General features: G+C 47.7%; 1 protein-coding gene across 1 annotated transcript in view; it reads right to left on the bottom strand.

Moving 5' to 3' along the window:
* Positions 1-4,310: 4,310 nt before the first annotated feature.
* arsia (arylsulfatase family, member Ia) overlaps positions 4,311-25,845 on the bottom strand; it is a gene marked incomplete at both ends in the record, with an annotated part of 24,574 nt that continues 3,039 nt past the window's right edge. Inside the window, 7 exons of the mRNA XM_079530772.1 lie at positions 4,311-4,759; positions 5,416-5,604; positions 6,783-6,965; positions 8,552-8,789; positions 10,831-11,094; positions 17,964-18,117; positions 20,913-21,092. Of these exons, the coding sequence (XP_079386898.1) occupies positions 4,311-4,759; positions 5,416-5,604; positions 6,783-6,965; positions 8,552-8,789; positions 10,831-11,094; positions 17,964-18,117; positions 20,913-21,092 (1,657 nt within the window). The remainder of the gene's footprint in view (positions 4,760-5,415; positions 5,605-6,782; positions 6,966-8,551; positions 8,790-10,830; positions 11,095-17,963; positions 18,118-20,912; positions 21,093-25,845) is intronic.

Genomic DNA, 25,845 nt, shown 5'->3' with positions numbered 1-25,845 from the left:
CCCCTAGGGTAGGTACCCTCACATGTTCTCCCCGTGTCTCCTAGGGTAGGTACCCTCACATATTCTCCCCGTGTCCCCTAGGGTAGGTACCCTCACATGTTCTCCCCGTGTCTCCTAGGGTAGGTACCCTCACATGCTCTCCCCGTGTCCCCTAGGGTAGGTACCCTCACATGTTCTCCCCGTGTCCCCTAGGGTAGGTATACCTCACATGTTCTCCCCGTGTCTCCTAGGGTAGGTACCCTCACATGTTCTCCCTGTGTCTCCTAGGGTATAGGTACCCTCACATGTTCTCCCCGTGTCCCCTAGGGTAGGTACCCTCACAAAAAACATGCAGTAATCCTGGTCTCTAAACTGCCTCCCCCTGGCCAGCCGGGGCGCCTGATGGAGGGGAAAGGAACTGGTTGGAATAACGTGTTCCTTCCACGCGCTACGTCCAACCAGGGAAACTCCCCCCTGTCAGGTGTAAAAGGAGCAACTTGGACACTCAGGCATGAAGGAAGCATGAGTTCAAGTCTGTTGCTCTCCCCAGGTTGGCGGAGGGTGTGTAGAGCCCAGGATCACAGTTGATAATTGACACAGGGGTGAAAAACGGGTTATAAAATTGTGGGATAAAAAAATGTAAGTAAAAAAACAAACTAGACTATTAGTTTTAAAACATGTTTTTTATTTAATCGACAGTTTGTGTTAATAATCTTCTGTCCTGTAATTACACAACGAACATTATAAACATGTAACACATAATAATATCCATGAAGATAAAATAAAGCTAACGATAGCTAAAGCTAACGCAACCTGCCGCATGCTCAATATTCACAAAATCCAGTTTATATTTCAACCGTAGCCGCCAGCTAGCTATAGATCCACCACCAGATGGCGCTAATATCAACCTTTTCAATGAATTCTGCGTCAGAGTGCAGCTCAAAGCGCCAGAAACCATGACGAGCTTTCTGATGAAAACAATAGCAGACCCACAACGCGTTGCATCCATGACGCCCTGTGGGCTTGTAGATCTGCTGTTTTCGGCGCACAGAACCGTCCTACGGCGATACATAAATGTACCGATGAAGTAACTTTAAATGAAATGATGTGAAGTAAACTATAGTTCTATTAATTAATGGATTATTTGAATAGATATTAACGAGCTGTGTTCTGTGTGTGTGCGTGCGTGTGTGTGTGTGTGTGTGTGTGTGTGTGTGTGCGTGCCACACAGACTGAAACATATGCATATAACTGTATATACACACACTACATTATAATGACTGAGTTAGACACACATACATCATAACTGACATGAACACATATTAAAAGTCCGTAGACTTGCTGGCGACATACGCACACACACACACACACACACACACACACACACACACACACACACACACACACACACACACACACACACACACACACACACAGATCACTGTGCCATGTCAATCTAAGCTAAAAAGTAGTAATAGTAATAATTCAAGGTTTTTTATTAACCTTAGGGTCATCCAAATAAAATAACATATTCAAAATTGTGAATTATATACATTTGTGGGTACCGTTAACATCCTATAGGCTATAAGGTTGAACGTTGGGTACCGTTAACATCCTATAGGCTATATTAACATCCTATAGGCTATAAGGTTGAACGTTGGGTACCGTTAACATCCTATAGGCTATATTAACATCCTATAGGCTATAAGGTTGAACGTTGGGTACCGTTAACATCCTATAGGCTATATTAACATCCTATAGGCTATAAGGTTGAACGTTGGGTACCGTTAACATCCTATAGGCTATATTAACATCCTATAGGCTATAAGGTTGAATGTTGGGTACCGTTAACATCCTATAGGCTATATTAACATCCTATAGGCTATAAGGTTTAACGCTGGGTACCGTTAACATCCTATAGGCTATATTAACATCCTATAGGCTATAAGGTTGAATGTTGGGTACCGTTAACATCCTATAGGCTATATTAACATCCTATAGGCTATAAGGTTGAACGTTGGGTACCGTTAACATCCTATAGGCTATATTAACATCCTATAGGCTATAAGGTTGAACGTTGGGTACCGTTAACATCCTATATAGGCTATATTAACATCCTATAGGCTATAAGGTTGAACGTTGGGTACCGTTAACATCCTATATAGGCTATATTAACATCCTATAGGCTATAAGGTTGAACGTTGGGTACCGTTAACATCCTATAGGCTATATTAACATCCTATAGGCTATAAGGTTGAACGTTGGGTACCGTTAACATCCTATATAGGCTATATTAACATCCTATAGGCTATAAGGTTGAACGTTGGGTACCGTTAACATCCTATAGGCTATATTAACATCCTATAGGCTATAAGGTTGAACGTTGGGTACCGTTAACATCCTATATAGGCTATATTAACATCCTATAGGCTATAAGGTTGAACGTTGGGTACCGTTAACATCCTATATAGGCTATAAGGTTATAATGCTATATAAGGCAAATTAAACGGTTTCGGTTTTGTCCCAACCGGCTTTAACGGACGGACGGACGGACAGACAGACGGACGTCGACGGCAAAATAGTAACAAATAAATGCCCCATAAATCATCTCGAAACGGGAACTATATAGACATCTATAATAACATAAACATATGTTATATTCCTGTTGGATAAGATGCTCCTGTAGAAAGGTTTCATGAATGTACTGTAATGTATTGTAACATTATGAGGTTTATATCCAGGGGTCACGGTGGCACAGTGGGTAGTGCTGTCGCCTCACAGCTAGAAGGTCCTGGGTTCGATTCCCACTGGGGACGCTGTGGGCGCTGGTGGCGTGTCCTCTCCTCCGCGTCATCGGTGCCCCGAGAGGCGGGGTTGGCGAAAGGGCCTTTCAGAGTTAGCAAGTTCTCCCCGTGTCCCCTAGGGTAGGTATCCTCACATGTTCTCCCCGTGTCCCCTAGGGTAGGTACCCTCACATGTTCTCCCTGTGTCCCCTAGGGTAGGTACCCTCACATGTTCTCCCCGTGTCCCCTAGGGTAGGTACCCTCACATGCTCTCCCCGTGTCCCCTAGGGTAGGTAACCTCACATGTTCTCCCCGTGTCCCCTAGGGTAGGTACCCTCACATGTTCTCCCCGTGTCTCCTACGGTAGTTATCCTCACATGTTCTCCCCATGTCCCCTAGGGTAGGTACCCTCACATGTTCTCCCCGTAGGTACCCTCATTAAAAACTAATCCAGGTCTCTCTACTGCCTCCCCCTGGCCAGCCAGGGCGCCTGATGGAGGAAAGGAAAGGAACTGGTTGGAATAATGTGTTCCTTCCACACGCTACTCCAACCGGGGAAACTCCCTGCTGTCAGGTGATAAGACTCCTCATGCATAGAAGGGAGCATGAGGTCAGTCAGTGCTCTCCCCAGGTTAGCAGAGTGAGAGCAGCTCCCAGGATTACATTAGACAATTGACACTGCATGAAAAAAAGGGTTGAAAAATTGTGGAATAAAAATGTAGAAAAAATGTAATAACCAAATCAAGCGAGCAGGGGATTAGATGGAAGCCAAGTGTACTTGGTATATTTAAATGAGCCGGAGATCAATTCATTTAAATATTTAAATGAGCCGGAGATCAATGAATTGAAATATTTAAATGAGCCAGAGATCAATGAATTCTGACGTGATTCTTACAACCCAAAGTTTGTCCTGACCCATCATGTGTCTATTTATTTTCATTAGGTGGATCAATCTGGATTGGATTGTCTCCGTGTAGGTCAGTCCGTTGCTCTCCCCAGGTTGGCAGAGGGAGCGTATAGCACCCAGGATTACACTATATATGAGTACTATAGACGAATAACAGTTTAAGTCCACACTAATTATCCATAATGTATAAATGATGGATAAGGGGTCAGGACAACGAGGCCTTTTCGTGGAGGGGTCAGAATAAACTGTTATTTGTCTATAGGACTCACTGGGTGAAAAATAATAATATATATATATATATCAATGTTAAGGTTCATATCCTGTTGGACATGACCCTGGCGTTCAGTCTATAATGTACTGTAACTTATATAATAATATCAGTGTTGAGGTTTATACGGTTCATATCCTGTTGGACATGACCCTGGAGTTCAGTCTATAATGTACGGTAGTACACTGTAACTGTACTATGTGTATATATATATATATATATATATATATATATATATATATATATATATACATATATATATATATATCAATGTTAAGGTTCATATCCTGTTGGACATGACCCTGGAGTTCAGTCTGTAATGTATGGTAGTACACTGTAACTGTACTATGTGTATATATAGAAGTGTTAAGGTTCATATCCTGTTGGACATGACTCTGGCGTTCAGTCTCCTGAAGAAAGCCTTGCTCTGGTTCAACTCCAGCTTCTTCTTGCCGTCCTTGGTCTTGTCCTTCCTGCGTCGGGGCGGGGGGTCCCCCTCCCCCTCCCCCTCCTCCCCCCCCAGCCCCTCGCCCAGCCAGGGGCCCCAGGCCCCCCCGTTCAGGGCGGGGTGGGCGCGGGGGTCCTCGGCGGGGTATCGAACGGCCACGGCGGTGCGGTTGTAGTAGAGCAAGCGGGTCAGCAGGTGTTTGACCACGTCGGGGCGGTCCTCGGAGAGGTCGTGGCGCTCGTAGGGGTCGGCGCTCACATTGAACAGCCAGAGGGAGCGCGGGGAGCGCTGTGCGTGGCGCTCCAGGGACCACCAGGAGCCAGGGAACCCCGGGAGGGTCTGGGGAGGGGTCCAGTCGCCGTAGCCGGGGTCTCCTGTGTGGCGGAGTAGACCATTTACCATTTAGGACAGGTTAGGACCATTTACCATTTAGGACAGGTTAGGACCATTTACCATTTAGGACAGGTTAGGACAGGTTAGGACCATTTTAAACCATCTACAGTAATCATTGCGAATGCACTGAGCGATTACTATGTAACCCAGGCAGAACTGTCTGTCTGTCTGTCTGTCTGTCTGTCTGTCTGTCTGTCTGTCTGTCTGTCTGTCTGTCTGTCTGTCTGTCTGTCTGTCTGTCTGTCTGTCCGTCCACCCGCCCGCCACCAGAGGGCGCAGATGTATCACACACACAAAAAAAACACACGCACGCACGCACAGTAGAAAACTTAAAATAAAGACAAAATAAAACTTAAAAAAAAGAAAACTTGAAAAAAAGTATGTAATTTATTCTAATGGTTGTTGCAGTTTACGAGCTGCGTTCACTTCCCGCGTTTGCGCGTCTTACTTAGAGTGTGTTAGCTAGCTAGCTAACCGGCTAACGTAAGTAGCATTATGGCTCGATCGATGGAATGCACTATAAAAGCGCAATTGCCATTAATCAACGGCAATGGCGGTAAGCGTAGTGTCAAGAAATAGGCTTCAATAATTGACCTAGATGTACGGCAATGGCGCTGAAAGTATTAACATAACGTACCAGTGAGCAGCTTCCAGTCCCCATGGCGGATGGCGGCCTGTACGGCGGTGTTCCAGATCCCGTGGCCTCGCTCCAGGGACCCGCCCCTCGCCGCGTTGTACAGCGGGTCGATGTTGTGAAGGATCTCGTGGCGCGGTGACTCCGCCCCCTCGCTGATGGTCGCCCACACGTCGTGGCCGTCCAATACGGCTGCACGATGTAACGGACACACATTTATATCTCTAAATTTATCAGAAAAAACTATGAAAAGGATTCCTGTATCTCTGTATTCATGCCAAATATTGCGACATCGATACGATATGCGATATTACCATAAAGTGTTGCAACATTGAAAACTAAACATTATTCAAAAACTGCATAATAATAAAAGTCAATATCACTCTTAAGACTTAATCCGCCAGCATTTATTAATATATAATATTATAATAATATAATTCACGTCAGCATTTTCCCCCGTTCAACTCTTATTTTGAAGAGCCAAAAACCCAGACCGGATGTTATGATGTTATGGTAGTGTGTGTGTGTGTGTGTGTGTGTGTGTGTGTGTGTGTGTGTGTGTGTGTGTGTGTGTGTGTGTGTGTGTGTGTGTGTGTGTGTGTGTGTGTGTGTGTGTGTGTGTGTGTGTTATCGCATGATCACTTCCTGTCTACCGTCCAGTGCTGCTAAAACATGATGGATGACCTCGTGGGCTCTGGGCCAATGGGAATAAACCTCGTCTTGACCAGAAATGCCATCATGGGACAAGGAATAGGAGACACAGGCGATTGAAAGAAACAGATAGAATGGGTGTGTATGCGCTAATAAAGACCAAATGCCGTTAATCAACGGCAATGGCGCTAAGCGTAGTATTTATGAATTGCCCTAGAACTATGATAATGGCATTGTGTGTGTTCATTCTAAGTGCTATTGGGTTCCCACACTTCTAAGTGTAGCGACAATGACCACTAGCTATCCGTGGCAGCGGTGGCCGAACGGATAGCGGCGCGGTCTAGATACCGGAAGGTTCCCAGTTCGAATCAGCCGTCCGACACGTTAAAATTACCACCGCTGAAATGCCCTTGAACAAGGCATCAACCACTACGATGAAATGTGTTCTATGAGCAGGGCCTGGCTGGAAACAAGTTCTTGAGCTTAGCCCAGATACCCTGGGTAAATATAGATTTCATTTCATTTCATATATTGACGATAAATTGACAATATATTGACGACATATCGCAATACCGTTGTCTACTTGTGATACCGATATTGCGCAAGTTCATACCTCGATAACGATGCAATAATGATATGTTGTGCAGCCTTACTGTCCAGCCCCTCCCCCTCCTCCTCCGTCAGGGACCTCCCCTCCTCCTCCTCCGGGGGTGTGTGACGCCCCCTAGTGGCCAGCCCCAGCAGCGTGGGGTTGGTAGGGCGGCGCCCCCTAGTGGCCAGCCCCAGCAGCGTGGGGTACCAGTCTGTGATGTGGATCAGGGCGTGGCTCACCCTCCTCTTCCTCCTCAGGAGGGGGCTGTGGACGAAGCCCAGACCCCTCACCCCCCCCTCCCAGTACGTCCCTGGAAATACAATGAAATACAAATAACATTTAATTTATACTCCTCACAGCCCCCCCACCCCCCCCCCCCCCCCTCCCAGTACGTCCCTGGAAATACAATTAAATACAAATACAACATTTAATTTAGGCCTGGGCCGCGACTGATTCAACTGATTCAGTAACCCTGTACTGATTACATTCTGTCTGACTGTACCCTGTACTGATTACATTACTGCCGATAAAATATTCAATCAATCAATCAACCAACGTACCTTTGCATCCTCTCAGAGGATAGGATGTAGAGCGTACCTTTGTGTCCTCTCAGAGGATAGGATGTAGAGCGTACCTTTGCGTCCTCTCAGGTGATAGGATGTAGAGCGTACCTTTGCGTCCTCTCAGAGGATAGGATGTAGAGCGTACCTCAGTGTCCTCACAGAGGATAGGATGTAGAGCGTACCTTTGCGTCCTCTCAGAGGATAGGATGTAGAGCGTACCTTTGCGTCCTCTCAGAGGATAGGATGTAGAGCGTACCTTTGCGTCCTCTCAGAGTATAGGATGTAGAGCGTACCTCAGTGTCCTCACAGAGGATAGGATGTAGAGCGTACCTTTGCGTCCTCTCAGAGGATAGGATGCAGAGCGTACCTCAGTGTCCTCACAGAGGATAGGATGTAGAGCGTACCTTTGCGTCCTCTCAGAGGATAGGATGCAGAGCGTACCTCAGTGTCCTCACAGAGGATAGGATGTAGAGCGTACCTTTGCGTCCTCTCAGAGGATAGGATGTACCTTTGCGTCCTCTCAGAGGATAGGATGTACCTTTGCGTCCTCTCAGAGGATAGGATGTACCTTTGCGTCCCCTCAGAGGCTAGTTGCTGCCCCCGCTCAGCGTCCTCTCAGAGGATAGGATGTAGAGCGTACCTTTGCGTCCCCTCAGAGGATAGGATGTACCTTTGCGTCCCCTCAGAGGCTAGTTGCTGCCCCCGCTCAGCGTCCTCTCAGAGGATAGGATGTAGAGCGTACCTTTGCGTCCTCTCAGAGGATAGGATGTAGAGCGTACCTTTGCGTCCTCTCAGAGGATAGGATGTATAGCGTACCTCAGCGTCCTCTCAGAGGATAGGATGTAGAGCATACCTTTGCGTCCTCTCAGAGGATAGGATGTACCTTTGCGTCCCCTCAGAGGATAGGATGTACCTTTGCGTCCTCTCAGAGGATAGGATGTACCTTTGCGTCCCCTCAGAGGATAGGATGTACCTTTGCGTCCTCTCAGAGGATAGGATGTACCTTTGCGTCCTCTCAGAGGATAGGATGTACCTTTGCGTCCCCTCAGAGGATAGGATGTACCTTTGCGTCCTCTCAGAGGATAGGATGTACCTTTGCGTCCTCTCAGAGGATAGGATGTACCTTTGCGTCCCCTCAGAGGATAGGATGTACCTTTGCGTCCTCTCAGAGGATAGGATGTACCTTTGCGTCCTCTCAGAGGATAGGATGTACCTTTGCGTCCCCTCAGAGGATAGGATGTACCTTTGCGTCCTCTCAGAGGATAGGATGTACCTTTGCGTCCTCTCAGAGGATAGGATGTACCTTTGCGTCCCCTCAGAGGATAGGATGTACCTTTGCGTCCTCTCAGAGGCCAGTTGCTGCCTCCGCTCAGCGGCTGACCACCGTTGTCGGTGGAGAACACCAGGACGGTGTTGCGGTAGAATCCGTACTTCTTCAGAGCGGAGGTGATGTTCCTCACAGCCTCGTCCACCACAGACACCATGGCCAGGTACTTCCTACGAGACACGTTGGCCAGGCCGCGGAACGGGTAGAGGTAGCGACGCGGGGACTGGAGCGGAGTGTGGACCGCCTGGACAGAAGAACACAAACACACACACACACACGCACGCACGCACGCACGCACGCACGCACGCACGCACGCACGCACAGAACACGGTTAATTTAGACACACTAGACCTGTACGTGCCCGTCGCAGTCGGCCACCGGCCTATTTGGGAACGATGCAACTTGGAAACCTAATGATATACGCTGTCATAGCACCCGTTTTAACTGTCAGCCAGTGTACCACATGGAGATCTGTGTACGTGCCTGTGTGCCTGTATGTGTGTGTGTGTGTGATGTGTGTGTGAAGACTGCAAACTGAAAAGTGTACTTAGCAATCAATTCGGCCCACTGGGAGAGCCTGATTGGTTGAGCCTCAATTGGCTGAGACAGAGGCTGGAAATAAGCCAATCTCACAGCCCTTCCCCACCCCCTTTCCACGCCCCCTTTCCAGACCTAGTGCTGTTGACGTGACGTCACTCCATAGAGCGTCGCAGTCCCGCCTCCTACCCTGGACCAGGAAATGAAACCCAATGCATTTTTCTCATAGACATTTCTTAAAGTATTTATTTAAAGACGGTTACGCCGCGGACAAAGCCAACTCGAGTCGTGACAACTCATGACAACACAAACAATATTTTGGACCAAACAAATAATTAGAAGAAGAAAGAAGAAAAACAACAAAAAAGTGTGTAAGTGTCGTTTTTTTCTTCTTTCTAATTATTTGTTTGGTCCAAAATATTGTTTGTGTTGTCATGAGTTGTCACGACTCGAGTTGGCTTTGTCCGCGGCGTAACCGTCTTTAAATAAATACTTTAAGAAATGTCTATGAGAATAATGCATTGGGTTTAATTTCCTGGTCCAGGGTAGGAGGCGGGACTGCGACGCTCTATAGACAATACATGTTAAAAGACCTACATTCAGAAGCCATAAACAATGCTTTTTCTGAAGGTAAACTTTATTCTATTTGGTTTAGCGGTCTTACCATCTTGTTTTCTTCATAATAATATTGGTCTTTTACATTTTAACATTTGGAAACGGCCTTAAATGGTGCAGAGAAAGCAGGTAGGGATGTAGCTCTGGTCCATAGCCTTACTCATGGACCAGAGCTACATCTCTACCACGCACCCGCACACGCACACACAGAAAGAACACACGCACACACAGAAAGAACACACGCACACACAGAAAGAACACACACACACACAGAAAGAACCACACATATATTACCTGGAAGCTCAGGTAGATGAAGAGGGGCTGTGCCGTGGGGTCTGTATCTCCTTATAAGGACATATATTACCTGGAAGCTCAGGTAGATGAAGAGGGGCTGTGCCGTGGGGTCTGTATCTCCTTATAAGGACATATATTACCTGGAAGCTCAGGTAGATGAAGAGGGGCTGTGCTGTGGGGTCTGTATCTCCTTATAAGGACATATATTACCTGGAAGCTCAGGTAGATGAAGAGGGGCTGTGCCGTGGGGTCTGTATCTCCTTATAAGGACATATATTACCTGGAAGCTCAGGTAGATGAAGAGGGGCTGTGCCGTGGGGTCTGTATCTCCTTATAAGGACATATATTACCTGGAAGCTCAGGTAGCTGAAGAGGGGCTGTGCCGTGGGGTCTGTATCTCCTTATAAGGACATATATTACCTGGAAGCTCAGGTAGATGAACAGGGGCTGTGCTGTGGGGTCTGTATCTTTTTATAAGGACATTTATTACCTGGAAGCTCATGTAGATGAACAGGGGCTGTGCTGTGGGGTCTGTATCTCCTTATAAGGACATATATTACCTGGAAGCTCAGGTAGATGAACAGGGGCTGTGCTGTGGGGTCTGTATCTCCTTATAAGGACATATATTACCTGGAAGCTCAGGTAGATGAACAGGGGCTGTGCCGTGGGGTCTGTATCTCCTTATAAGGACATATATTACCTGGAAGCTCAGGTAGATGAACAGGGGCTGTGCCGTGGGGTCTGTATCTCCTTATAAGGACATATATTACCTGGAAGCTCAGGTAGATGAAGAGGGGCTGTGCTGTGGGGTCTGTATCTCCTTATAAGGACATATTTACCTGGAAGCTCAGGTAGATGAACAGGGGCTGTGCCGTGGGGTCGTGCGAGGCCAGGATCTTGCGGACCCTGGTGGTGTAGAGGTGGGTGGAGTAGGTCCCGCCCCCGGCCACGCCCCCCCGCGGCCACGCCACGCTCTCTCCCTCGTGGAGGTCGAAGCCGCAGGTCGTTGGGCTGCCGTCGCACGACCGGTAGCTGTAGTAGTCTACGCTGCCCGTCAAGGACCCTAGGTAGGAGTCAAAGCCTCTCCTAGTGGGGAGACACTCCTAGAGAGAGAGAGAGAGAGATTCACTTTACATTACATTACCTAGAGAGAGAGAGAGAGAGAGAGAGAGAGAGAGAGAGAGAGAGAGAGAGAGAGAGGTAGCTGTAGTAGTCTACGCTGCCCGTTAGAGACCCCAGGTAGGAGTCAAAGCCTCTCCTAGTGGGGAGACACTCCTAGAGAGAGAGAGACATTCACTTTACATTACATTACCTAGAGAGAGAGAGTGCAACTAGTGGGGCTATGTGCACTCACAGTCTAACTAGTGGGGCTATGTGCACTCACAGTCTAACTAATGGAGTTGGAACAACTGAGGTTCGGGAGGTTTGGCCAAGCAGATGACTACCTAGCTCAACCCACCTGCCACTGCCAACTCCACCCTTGCCACCCTTGCCAACCACTCACCCACCTCCAACTAACCTGGCCACTCCTCCCTCACCTACCACCGGGGGTATTTAAGCGCAAGTTTAAAAAAATGCCAGTGTGCCAGTTTCCAGTAAACAAAGCACACACCAACGCCAAGAGAACCTATACGTGTATATTTTCTCTATCTAGCTCACCTCAGCTTGCAATCCAACGCTTAGTATGGCAGCCCAGCTGAATATCCACGCCTCGGACGACGAGGATCTATTCGTCGGCATACCCGCCAACGAACCCGCCGACGCCGACACCGGTACTCACCGAGCCGTCGTCGCCGCCGACCTCCTTTTCGTGCCCGACACCCCAGAGCACCTCCGCGGTAGGCTCAGGTCAGTTGTGATCGTACCTCCCGGTTCCGCCGCGTCCATGGATCGGACACCCCGGGAGTTCCACGAGGGTCCACGTTCCTCCCCGTCAGGAGACGGGCACCAGCAGAACCCGGTACCGGTCCAGCAGCCCAAGCCATCCCGCACCTCATCCCGCCGCCTCGGCCAGCAGGCTCAAGCAGCAGCGGCTTCTCCAACCAGCCTTCCTGTCGCCTCTCCGCGCGGCTCCAACCTACCAGCACCAACGCTCGTGTCGGATTGGACCGTAGTCGGCCTTCAAAGAGCCCTCATCACCAAGGGCATCAACTTCACCCGCTCAGCAAACAAGCTAGCCTTGTTTACTCTCCTCACATCCACCCGCGTTGCTCAGCTCAGCAACAGCGCAACAACAGCAGCCTCGCCAGCCAACGCGAGTCTGTCGCACAGCCGTGACGTCACGCGTCATCCACCCAGCCCAGGAGACGCTTCTCGGGCGTCCGCTCGGCCGAGTGGTGGCGTCGTCGCGCAGCAGGCAGCGCCGTCGCGTCGCGGAAACCCCTCGCGTCGGGCTGCCACGTCGCGTGGCGGCGCCGCCACAAAGTCGGCGGCTCCGTCCCGCTCCGGTGACGTCACGCAGCGTTCCGCTGCCACAGTGACATTCAAGAGACACTCATTCTCCCCAGACACCCACCATCTCCATTCCCACCACTCAACCATAGGAGCTCCAGCCACTTCAGCCCCATCTACCATGCAAACGGCCAGTATCCTCCATCCACCACACACTACCAAACTAATTCCACCTGGTTTTCTCCCTTCTGCCCCACCCGTCCCTCCCTCCTATTTCCAGCAGGCCGCAGCACCCCACCTCCACCCCCCCCCCACCCCACCTCCCCCCTCCTCCAGTACAACCTATCTTTCCCATTCCAGGCTCCATCTTACCTAGGAGGTCCCCCAGCGGCCCTAGGAGGTCCCCCAGCCACCCTAGGATTTCCCCCAGCAGCGCCCAGTGCCCCTCAATTTAACATGTCTTTTCTCCCCCCCCACCCAGTGTTCCCCAACCCCCCCCCCCCCCTCCTTCCTTCTCCCTTGCTACAGCCACGCCAGCACCCGTCCCGCCATCAGCCATCGCCCTCAACGCCCCCATGGTCTCCTCATCCCTCCGATCCCAAATCCTCCAAGGTATGGACACTGACCTTTCCTCCCTCATCCGCCCCTCCGCCAGCACCGCCCAACACCGATCCGTCACCGTAGAAGGAGTCTCCATCACTCTCCGCGACCTCTCCCCATCCACTTCCTCCGTCCTCACACCCACCGAGTTTGTATTAGCCTTCTCCATTTTCCGCGACATCCTCTGCACCACCTATCCTTCCCGCCGCCAAGAGCTCGATGACCACCTATATCTGTGCATGGACCTTTGCGCCCGCTTCGGAGGCAGCCTTTTTTATGAGTATCATCGACAATTCTCTGCCAGGGCCGCCTCCAGACTCCAGCAATTTAATACAGGCACGTACTGGGGCTCCCTCGACCTGGAGCTATACTGCCGGATTTTTGCAGGAAAAACCTCCGAAGCTTGCAGTCTTTGCAACTGCCCCACCCACCCCACCACCCTCTGCACCTTCATAGCCCCAGAACCCCGCCCCCATGCTCCACTCCAAACCAGCTCCACCATCCCCTCCCTCTTCAGCGTCACCACCTCCAGCAAACCAGTTCCCTCCCCCAGCCACGCCAGAGACAGACGCGGCCGTCCGCTCCTGTTCATAGGGAGCAAGATGGTATGTAATAACTACAACGAAGGCGGCTGCGACATGTCCTCATGCCGCATGCTTCATATCTGCACCTTCTGTGGCAAAGCTCACACCCGCATCAACTGCACCAACAAACAAGCCAATCACGCAGCTGACTGGCCAAACACCTCACCACCCCCATCATCATCCCAGAACTAGCCAAGGAACTCTCCAACCACCCCAATCCCACCTTCATCCGCTTCTTCCTAGACGGCCTCAACCATGGTTTCTCCCCCGGACTCATCACCCTACCTTCCTCCAGCCACACCTGCGACAACCTCCTGTCCGCCACCACCGATCCAGGGACCGTTCTTTCCCTCCTCCAAAAGGAGGTTAAGAACGGCTTCATGATCGGCCCCTTTCCCTCCCCCCCCTTCCCTACCTACCGCATCAGCCCCATTGGCATAGCCACCCGCAAATATTCAGGCAAGAAAAGACTCATTATCGACCTCTCATCACCCCACGGCACCCACGTCCCCAGCATCAACAGCCTCATCCCCAGCGAAGACTTCTCCCTCCAATATGCCACCGTCGACCATGCCATTAACCTCATCCGTCTTGCCGGCCGCAACGCCTGGTTGTCTAAGGCCGACATCACCGCCGCCTTCAACGTTTTGCCACTCCACCCAGACTCTTGGCACCTGTTCGGTGTTCACTGGGACAATTCCTTCTACTTTGCCGTCCGCCTGACCTTTGGCTGTAAGAGTAGCCCAAAACTCTTTGACAACCTCTCCGAACTCCTCTGCTGGATCCTCACTAACAATTACAAACTCCCATACCTGGTCCATCTTCTCGACGACTTCCTCACAGTCGACCCCCCATCAGCACCACCAGCAAGAAGCCTCACAATCCTCAAGTCCGTCTTCAACCGCCTCGGAATCCCCCTCGCAGCCGAAAAAACCGAAGGCCCCCTCACCACCATAGAGTTCCTCGGCATCACGCTCAACTCCGTCACTTTCCAAGCCTCACTCCCCCCAGACAAGCTCAACCGCATCCTACTCCTCATCTCCGACCACCTCGTCGCCCCGCAGTGCACCAAGCAGCAGCTCCTCTCACTCCTTGGCCACTTCAATTACGCCATTCGCATCATCCCCCAAGGCCGCTCCTTCATTTCCCACCTCCTCCTCCTGGCATCTTCAGTCCCCTCGCTCCACCACCAAGTCACCTTCACTTCCGAGTGCCACTCGGAACTGAGACTGTGGCACCAGCTCCTGACCCCCTGGAATGGCATCACTTTCTTCTATCAGGACTTCGCGTCATCTCCAGAGGATCTGCAGCTCTTTACCGACGCAGCACCTTCCATCGGGTACGGGGGGTACTTCGGAGGTCGGTGGTTCGCTGCCAAGTGCCCCAGGCGCTGCTGGCCCAGTCAGCCAGCGACGTCCACTCTTCCGCGCTCTACGAGCTTTACCCCATAGTCGTGGCGGCTTCCCTCTGGGGTTCAGAATGGGCCAGCAGGTCCATCCTGATCCACTCCGACAACCTCACTACAGTGCACATCATCAACAAAGGCAGATCTTCCTCACTCCCCATCATGGCCCTCCTCCGCAGACTCACCTGGATAACCGTCACAAAAAACTTCATCCTTCGCGCAGCCCACATCCCTGGTCACCAGAACACCATCGCTGACGCTCTTTCCCGCTTTTCCTTTCAGAGATTCAGGAGCTTGGCCCCAGAAGCCGACCCGACACCAACCCCGGTTCCACCCTTTTCGGAGATGACCTTCCCCTAAACCACCCGTTTCACCACCTCCTCACCCACTCCCGGCACATGATCCTGCAAGGCATTGCCCCATCCACCCTCTCCTCCTACTGGACAGCCTGGAAGAACTTCCAGTCCTTCCACACCCTCTTCCACGTCCACTTCCCATCCTCGGACCTCATCACCCTCTCTTCCTACATCAGTTACCTCCATTCCACAACCGCCAGGTCATCAACCATCCGAGTCTACCTGTGCGGCATCAACTTCTTCACAAAACTCATAACCGGCTCTCCCCATCCATCCATACAACATCCTCAGACCACCCTCCTACTCAAAGGCTTCCAGAGGATCGAGCCAAAACTCCCCCCCCAACGCCAACCCCTCACAGCCGAAATCCTAACCAGCTGCATCCACATCCTCCGCACAGGCTACTCAGACCCCCACACCGACGCCACGCTCGAGGCCATGTTCCTTTTAGCCTTTTTTGGGTTTTTGAGATGCTCGGAGTTCACCTCCTCCAACTCCAGGTTCGACCCAGCTCTCCATCCCAGGCTGGCCGACCTAACCATCCACAGCACTTCCTCCCTCATCTTCACCATCAAGCACAGCAAAACGGACCAGTTTGGTAAAACCACCCCCATCTTCCTCTACAAACTCAATGCCTTCCTCAGCCCCTACGAGCCCCTCGCTAACCACTCTCTCTCCCGACGTGCCCAGCACGCTACACCATCGGATCCCCTCTTCATAACCAACAGTGGTTCAGTCGCCACCCGCACCTGGTTCCATTCCCACCTCCGCCTGGTCCTCACCAAAGTGGGAATCTCCCCAGAACACTTCTCAGGCCACTCCTTCAGAATCGGAGCAGCATCCACGGCTTCGAGCAAGGGAGTTCCCGACCACGTGATCCAGATCATCGGCCGGTGGTCGTCCCAGGCCTACCACGGCTACATCCGCACCAACGCCCGGACCTGCACAATGCCCAGCTCTCCATGGTCTCGTAACCCAAGGGTAAGATACTTTTGGGGTTCCAACACAATCACACAGGCGCTCGCCTCGACCCCTAAGCCAAAGTACCTGGGTCCACGCCCCCTCGAACCTGATCCCTGTCGCCGACGTCCTGTGCTCTGACCATCTAAGCCGCACACCGCACGCTTCGCGTGTGGTGATGACCTTCGATGACCAAGCACCCCGACGTCATTCATGCCCAACGCCCTCACCTGTGCTCTGACCATCTAAGCCGCACACCGCACTCTTGCAAGAAAGCGTGTGGTGCTGACCTTCGATGATCAAGCACCCGATGCCATTCGCGCCCCGCGCCATCTAAGCCGCACACTGCACGCTCGCGTGCGGTGATGACCTTCGATGTTCTTGCTGAGCGCCTTTAATGGCATCCCCCCCCCGACCTGACAATCCAAGCCGCATGCTACACGTTCGCGAGTAGTGATGCCCCTGGATGGTCACGCCGGCGCCCCATGTCATGCGTGCCCCGACCACCCAAGCCGCACACTCCACGCTTGCGTGGGGTCGTGACCTTGGATGATCAGGCCCGTTATGGCATCCCCTCCCGCCCCTGGCCATCTAAGCCGCACACCGCACTCTTGCAAGAAAGCGTGTGGTGCTGACCTTCGATGACCATGCTGGCCTCACCCTCACCTGTCCTGCCGTGGCCGTTTATGCCTCACGTCCCATGCTCCTCCCCCATGCGACGAGTACATAAACGTCCACGCGCCACATCTATTCAATAAACCATCTAAAAGGTTCTCATGTCTGATGTTTGGTCTTTCCTAGTGAAATGGGGCTATGTGCACTCACAGTCTAACTAATGGGGCTATGTGCACTCACAGTCTAACTAATGGGGCTATGTGCACTCACAGTCTAACTAATGGGGCTATGTGCACTCACAGTCTAACTAGTGGGGCTATGTGCACTCACAGTCTAACTAATGGGGCTATGTGCACTCACAGTCTAACTAATGGGGCTATGTGCACTCACAGTCTAACTAATGGGGCTATGTGCACTCACAGTCTAACTAATGGGGCTATGTGCACTCACAGTCTAACTAGTGGGGCTATGTGCACTCACAGTCTAACTAGTGGGGCTATGTGCACTCACAGTCTAACTAGTGGGGCTATGTGCACTCACAGTCTAACTAATGGGGCTATGTGCACTCACAGTCTAACTAGTGGGGCTATGTTCACTCACAGTCTAACTAGTGGGGCTATGTGCACTCACAGTCTAACTAATGGGGCTATGTGCACTCACAGTCTAACTAATGGGGCTATGTGCACTCACAGTCTAACTAGTGGGGCTATGTGCACTCACATTCTAACTAGTGGGGCTATGTGCACTCACAGTCTAACTAGTGGGGCTATGTGCACTCACAGTCTAACTAGTGGGGCTATGTGCACTCACAGTCTAACTAGTGGGGCTATGTGCACTCACAGTCTAACTAGTGGGGCTATGTGCACTCACAGTCTAACTAGTGGGGCTATGTGCACTCACAGTCTAACTAGTGGGGCTATGTGCACTCACCTGACCGAGGTGTTTATATGGTTACTACAGTAACCCAGGTGTTGTAAGTACCATGTGGAGGTTACTACAGTAACCCATGTGCTGTAAGTACAATGTGGAGGTTACTACAGTAACCCGGGTGCTGTAAGTACCTTCTTGTAGAAGCCCAGGTGCCACTTGCCCACCATGTGTGTGGCGTAGCCCACTTCCTGTAGTCTCTGGGGCAAGGTCACATGACCTTCAGGGAGACAGCTGGGTTGGCTGGGCCGGATGATGGAGTGTTGGAGACCTGTGTGGATCTGGTACCTACACGCACGCACACGCACACGCACACACACACACACACACACACACACACACACACACACACACACACACACACACACACACACACACACACACACACACACCCATTAGGATGATACCTGCAATACACAACAATACGCTTTTCAAATAGTTACAGTAGTCTCACCTTCCAATGTTAAACTGACTTCACCTTCCAGTGTTGAACTGACTTCACCTTCCAGTGTTAAACTGACTTCACCTTCCAATGTTAAACTGACTTCACCTTCCAATGTTAAACTGACTTCACCTTCCAGTGTTAAACTGACTTCACCTTCCAGTATGAAACTGACTCCACCTTCCAGTGTTAAACTGACTTCACCTTCCAATGTTAAACTGACTTCACCTTCCAGTGTTAAACTGACTTCACCTTCCAGTGTTAAACTGACTTCACCTTCCAATGTTAAACTGACTTCACCTTCCAGTGTTAAACTGACTTCACCTTCCAATGTTAAACTGACTTCACCTTCCAGTGTTAAACTGACTTCACCTTCCAGTGTTAAACTGACTTCACCTTCCAGTGTTAAACTGACTTCACCTTCCAGTGTTAAACTGACTTCACCTTCCAGTGTTAAGGGCCTTTCAAACGTGAAGCGATATAACATGCCTATAGTTCATTTTCAATGAGACCTACGTTTTTGCGCGGAGCACTGGGGAGAAGTCGCTGTGCGACAACGCATCACGTATTTATGTGAGCGCAGTCCCGTGAATTTGTTACGCGCGTGCTCGTTTCGTGCACACGGCCCCCGCGTCTCACCAGACCTGGATTCTGTTTAGCCTTTTTTTACGCTTGCGTTGTCGCACCCCTCTGGAGCAGAACTGTAGCAGAACTGTAGCAGAACTGTAGCAGAACTGTAGCAGAACTGTAGCAGACCCGTCGTTGATCCAGAACTGTAGCAGAACTGTAGCAGAACTGTAGCAGAACTGTAGCAGAACTGGAGCCGACCCGTCGTTGATCCAGGCAACAACGCGTGCGTTCCTCGTTCCCCGTTTGCAAGGCCCTTAAGACTGACTTCAGTACTGTACCTTCCGGTGATGAACTGGCTTCGTGATGGGGTGCAGACTGTACCTTCCGGTGATGAACTGGCTTCGTGACGGGGTGCAGACCGTACCTTCCGGTGATAAACTGGCTTCGTGACGGGGTGCAGATCTTACCTTCCGGTGATGAACTGGCTTCGTGATGGGGTGCAGACTGTACCTTCCGGTGATGAACTGGCTTCGTGACGGGGTGCAGACCGTACCTTCCGGTGATGAACTGGCTTCGTGACGGGGTGCAGATCTTACCTTCCGGTGATGAACTGGCTTCGTGACGGGGTGCAGATCGTACCTTCCAGTGATGAACTGGCTTCGTGACGGGGTGCAGATCTTACCTTCCGGTGATGAACTGGCTTCGTGACGGGGTGCAGATCTTACCTTCCGGTGATGAACTGGCTTCGTGACGGGGTGCAGATCGTTACCTTCCGGTGATGAACTGACTTCTTGACGGGGTGCAGATCGTACCTTCCAGTGATGAACAGGCTTCGTGACGGGGTGCAGATCGTACCTTCCAGTGATGAACAGGCTTCGTGACGGGGTGCAGATCGTTACCTTCCGGTGATGAACTGGCTTCGTGGCGGGGTGCAGATCGTTACCTTCCGGTGATGAACTGGCTTCGTGACGGGGTGCAGATCGTTACCTTCCGGTGATGAACTGGCTTCGTGACGGGGTGCAGACCGTTACCTTCCGGTGATGAACTGGCTTCGTGACGGGGTGCAGATCGTTACCTTCCGGTGATGAACTGGCTTCGTGACGGGGTGCAGACCATTACCTTCCGGTGATGAACTGGCTTCGTGACGGGGTGCAGATCGTACCTTCCGATGATGAACTGGCTTCGTGACGGGGTGCAGATCGTACCTTCCAGTGATGAACTGGCTTTGTGACGGGGTGCAGATCGTACCTTCCGGTGATGAACTGGCTTCGTGACGGGGTGCAGACTGTACCTTCCGGTGATGAACTGGCTTCGTGACGGGGTGCAGATGGTACCTTCCAGTGATGAACTGGCTTCGTGATGGGGTGCAGACTGTACCTTCCGGTGATGAACTGGCTTTGTGACGGGGTGCAGATGGTACCTTCCAGTGATGAACTGGCTTCGTGACGGGGTGCAGATCGTACCTTCCAGTGATGAACTGGCTTCGTGACGGAGTGCAGATCGTTACCTTCCGGTGATGAACTGGCTTTGTGACGGGGTGCAGACTGTACCTTCCGGTGATGAACTGGCTTTGTGACGGGGTGCAGATGGTACCTTCCAGTGATGAACTGGCTTCGTGACGGGGTGCAGATCGTACCTTCCAGTGATGAACTGGCTTCGTGACGGGGTGCAGATCGTTACCTTCCGGTGATGAACTGGCTTTGTGACGGAGTGCAGATCGTACCTTCCAGTGATGAACTGGCTTCGTGATGGGGTGCAGACTGTACCTTCCGGTGATGAACTGGCTTTGTGACGGGGTGCAGATCGTACCTTCCAGTGATGAACTGGCTTCGTGACGGGGTGCAGATCGTACCTTCCAGTGATGAACTGGCTTCGTGACGGGGTGCAGACCGTACCTTCCGGGTGATGAACTGGCTTCGTGACGGGGTGCAGATCGTACCTTCCGGTGATGAACTGGCTTCGTGATGGGGTGCAGATCGTTACCTTCCGGTGATGAACTGGCTTCGTGACGGGGTGCAGATCGTTACCTTCCGGTGATGAACTGGCTTCGTGACGGGGTGCAGATCGTTACCTTCCGGTGATGAACTGACTTCTGGACGGGGTGCAGATCGGCTGGACATAGTAGTTCTCCAGTTTGACGCCTTCGGCCGCCAGGCGGTCCAGAGTGGGCGTGGCCACATCGGGGGCGTGGTATCCGATGTCGTTGAAGCCCTGGTCGTCTGTCATGATGAAGATGATGTGAGGAGGACCCCTAGTGGAGGGAGGAATAATAATAATAGATTAAAATCTTGTGTACAAAAATCTTTTGAAAATAGACAATCTACAAGCTCTTGTAGATCGGGTGCAAGTAAGTGTACGTTATCAGTCTAATCTAATCCTTAAACCTAACTTCTAAATGTCTAATCCTAACACTAAACCCAACCTAGAGTAATATGTGTGCACGCGTATTACTAAACCCAACCTAGAGTAATATGTGTGCACGCGTATTACTAAACCCAACCTAGAGTAATATGTGTACACGCGTATTACTAAACCCAACCTAGAGTAATATGTATGCACGCGTATTACTAAACCCAACCTAGAGTAATATGTATGCACGCGTATTAGTCGGGGAGGGCTCAGAATAAATGGTGGATTTAAGACCATTTTGTTATTATTCATCTCAACTGCTTATTTTTGTAGATTAGGTGTCAGGTCTCAACATTAGATTAGGTCTTACATTATATTAGGTTTTACATTAGATTAGGTTTTACATTGGATTAGGTCTTACATTAGATTAGGTTTTACATTAGATTATGTGTCAGGTCTCAACATTAGATTAGGTCTCAGGTCTTACATTAGATTATGTGTCAGGTCTCAACATTAGATTAGGTCTCAGGTCTTACATTAGATTAGGTTTTACATTAGATTAGGTTTTACATTAGATTAGGTTTTACATTGGATTAGGTCTTACATTAGATTAGGTTTTACATTAGATTAGATTTTACATTAGATTAGGTTTTACATTAGATTAGGTCTTACATTAGATTAGGTTTTACATTAGATTAGGTTTTACATTAGATTAGGTTTTACATTGGATTAGGTCTTACATTAGATTAGGTTTTACATTAGATTAGGTGTCAGGTCTCAACATTAGATTAGGTTTTACATTAGATTAGGTCTTACATTAGATTATGTTTTACATTAGATTAGGTTTTACATTAGATTAGGTTTTACATTAGATTAGGTTTTACATTAGATTAGGTCTTAGGTTTTACATTAGATTAGGTTTTACATTAGATTAGGTCTTACATTAGATTAGGTGTTACATTAGATTAGGTTTTACATTAGATTAGGTCTTACATTAGATTAGGTCTTACATTAGATTAGGTTTTACATTAGATTAGGTTTTACATTAGATTAGGTCTTACATTAGATTAGGTCTTACATTAGATTAGGTTTTACATTAGATTAGGTCTTACATTAGATTAGGTTTTACATTAGATTAGGTCTTACATTAGATTAGGTCTTACATTAGATTAGGTTTTACATTAGATTAGGTATTACATTAGATTAGGTATTACATTAGATTAGGTTTTACATTGGATTAGGTTTTACATTAGATTAGGTTTTACATTAGATTAGGTGTCAGGTCTCAACATTAGATTAGGTTTAAATTAGATTAGGTTTTACATTAGATTATGTTTTACATTAGATTAGGTTTTACATTAGATTAGGTTTTACATTAGATTAGGTCTTAGGTTTTACATTAGATTAGGTTTTACATTAGATTAGGTCTTACATTAGATTAGGTCTTACATTAGATTAGGTCTTACATTAGATTAGGGTTTACATTAGATTAGGTTTTACATTAGATTAGGTCTTACATTAGATTAGGTTTTACATTAGATTAGGTCTTACATTAGATTAGGTTTTACATTAGATTAGGTTTTACATTAGATTAGGTCTTACATTAGATTAGGTCTTACATTAGATTAGGTTTTACATTAGATTAGGTCTTACATTAGATTAGGTTTTACATTAGATTAGGTCTTACATTAGATTAGGTCTTACATTAGATTAGGTTTTACATTAGATTAGGTTTTACATTAGATTAGGTCTTACATTAGATTAGGGTTTACATTAGATTAGGTCTTACATTAGATTAGGACTTACATTAGATTAGGTTTTACATTAGATTAGGTCTTACATTAGATTAGGTCTTACATTAGATTAGGTTTTACATTAGATTAGGTCTTACATTAGATTAGGTCTTACATTAGATTAGGTTTTACATTAGATTAGGTTTTACATTAGATTAGGTCTTACATTAGATTAGGTTTTACATTAGATTAGGTCTTACATTAGATTAGGTTTTACATTAGATTAGGTTTTACATTAGATTAGGTCTTACATTAGATTAGGTCTTACATTAGATTAGGTTTTACATTAGATTAGGTTTTACATTAGATTAGGTCTTACATTAGATTAGGTTTTACATTAGATTAGGTCTTACATTAGATTAGGTTTTACATTACATTAGGTATTACATTAGATTAGGTCTTACATTAGATTAGGTCTTACATTAGATTAGGTCTTACATTAGATTAGGTTTTACATTAGATTAGGTATTACATTAGATTAGGTATTACCAGTGTTGGGTGTAACGGAGCTATTAATAACGGCGTTATGTAAGGGACTACTTTTATTGGTAACGGAATAAAGTAAGTAGTTAGTTTTGCAATTTAGTAGTTAGTTACCTAGTTACTTTTCCAAAACAGTAATCTCGTTACTATAATGTGTCCCTGTTCATTTTGTGTGCAAGATTTAAAAAGAATAAAGCCCCGACTGCCCACGGAGTCTATTTCTCCTGCCTTCTGTGTGATTTGTCTTCCCAAGCCCCAACGCGCAGCGCATAGTATAGCCTACTATACATCCTGCGTCTACTACATCCTGTAAATTCACTTAAGAAATAAAAGTATTGTTACAAGCAGCTTTTATTTTGAAGAGGAAGAGGAAGTTGTTTCGGTTGTAGCCAGCTGCCATGACAGTGCCGGTAGTGGAATAATAACAACATGCTTTAAGCCCAAAAAAACGCATGCGTCTTTGACTTAAACAATGTAGGCTAAACACTTTGGAATTACGTTAAACATGGTAGATCCTCCGTGGCTGCGTCATTAGGTGAGTACTAGTTTAATGAATTGTTTAAGTTTCATAGTAACATTCATCATCAACAGGCTGTTGTTGATGCCCCCCTACTAGCCATGGTTCACATGACGCTCGTACTTCACGAGCATGACAGTCATGTTTCAGGGCTAATGCCCCCCCAAAATAACAGGTTACAGGATTCTCATTCTGTTACTGTCACTGGATGGCCGCCGTGCCATTTCTTATAAACTATGTCGTTCATACGTGGGTCCACGGTGGTGTTCATGCGCCGCGGTGTGCGCCGTGGAGAGGGCATTATGCGCGCTGCTGGCTGGTTGGAGCGCAGCGCAACAGCCTTTCTGTCCAGTCCTACGTGTATAGGCTGGCGATTGTGGCGAATTATATTCGTTAATAAAGAGAGAGCTGTAAAGGGGATATTGTCTATGGTCAGTTCATGGTGTGTATCATTCTCGTTTTTAACCATAGAGTTAATTAGGGCCGTAATAATGCGGCGCAATGACGGTAGTCAGTAGCCTAATAGCCTACAATGTAAACAACTTGCGCAAGCATTAAAAATGGGTTTTAATTGTCGGGTAACGGAAAATAACGGAAAATAATCTAACCTTTTACTTTTCTCAGAAGGTAATTTGTAACGGTAAGGGATTATTTTTATGCGCAGTAATCCAGTAACCTAACGACGTTACTTTCTAAAGTAACGATGCCCAACACTGGGTATTACATTAGATTAGGTTTTACATTAGATTAGGTTTTACATTAGATTAGGTTTTACATTAGATTAGGTCTTACATTAGATTAGGTCTTACATTAGATTAGGTCTTACATTAGATTAGGTCTTACATTAGATTAGGTTTTACATTAGATTAGGTTTCACATTAGATTAGGTCTTACATTAGATTAGGTTTTACATTAGATTAGGTTTTACATTAGATTAGGTTTTACATTAGATTAGGTCTTACATTAGATTAGGTCTTACATTAGATTAGGTTTTACATTAGATTAGGTTTTACATTAGATTAGGTTTTACATTAGATTAGGTCTTACATTAGATTAGGTTTTACATTAGATTAGGTTTTACATTAGATTAGGTCTTACATTAGATTAGGTTTTACATTAGATTAGGTTTTACATTAGATTAGGTTTTACATTAGATTAGGTTTTACATTAGATTAGGTCTTACATTAGATTAGGTCTTACATTAGATTAGGTCTTACATTAGATTAGGTTTTACATTAGATTAGGTTTTACATTAGATTAGGTTTTACATTAGATTAGGTTTTACATTAGATTAGGTCTTACATTAGATTAGGTTTTACATTAGATTAGGTCTTACATTAGATTAGGTTTTACATTAGATTAGGTTTTACATTAGATTAGGTCTTACATTAGATTAGGTTTTACATTAGATTAGGTTTTACATTAGATTAGGTCTTACATTAGATTAGGTTTTACATTAGATTAGGTCTTACATTAGATTAGGTTTTACATTAGATTAGGTTTTACATTAGATTAGGTTTTACATTAGATTAGGTCTTACATTAGATTAGGTTTTACATTAGATTAGGTCTTACATTAGATTAGGTTTTACATTAGATTAGGTCTTACATTAGATTAGGTTTTACATTAGATTAGGTTTTACATTAGATTAGGTTTTACATTAGATTAGGTCTTACATTAGATTAGGTTTTACATTAGATTAGGTTTTACATTAGATTAGGTTTTACATTAGATTAGGTCTTACATTAGATTAGGTCTTACATTAGATTAGGTCTTACATTAGATTAGGTTTTACATTAGATTAGGTTTTACATTAGATTAGGTTTTACATTAGATTAGGTCTTACATTAGATTAGGTTTTA

Source organism: Electrona antarctica, assembly GCF_951216825.1.
Source record: "Electrona antarctica genome assembly, contig: scaffold_73, whole genome shotgun sequence".
In the NCBI taxonomy this organism is placed as follows: Eukaryota; Metazoa; Chordata; class Actinopteri; order Myctophiformes; family Myctophidae; genus Electrona; species Electrona antarctica.
The sequence above is the reverse complement of the archived record's forward strand: the minus strand, read 5'-3'. Positions and strand labels throughout refer to the sequence as shown.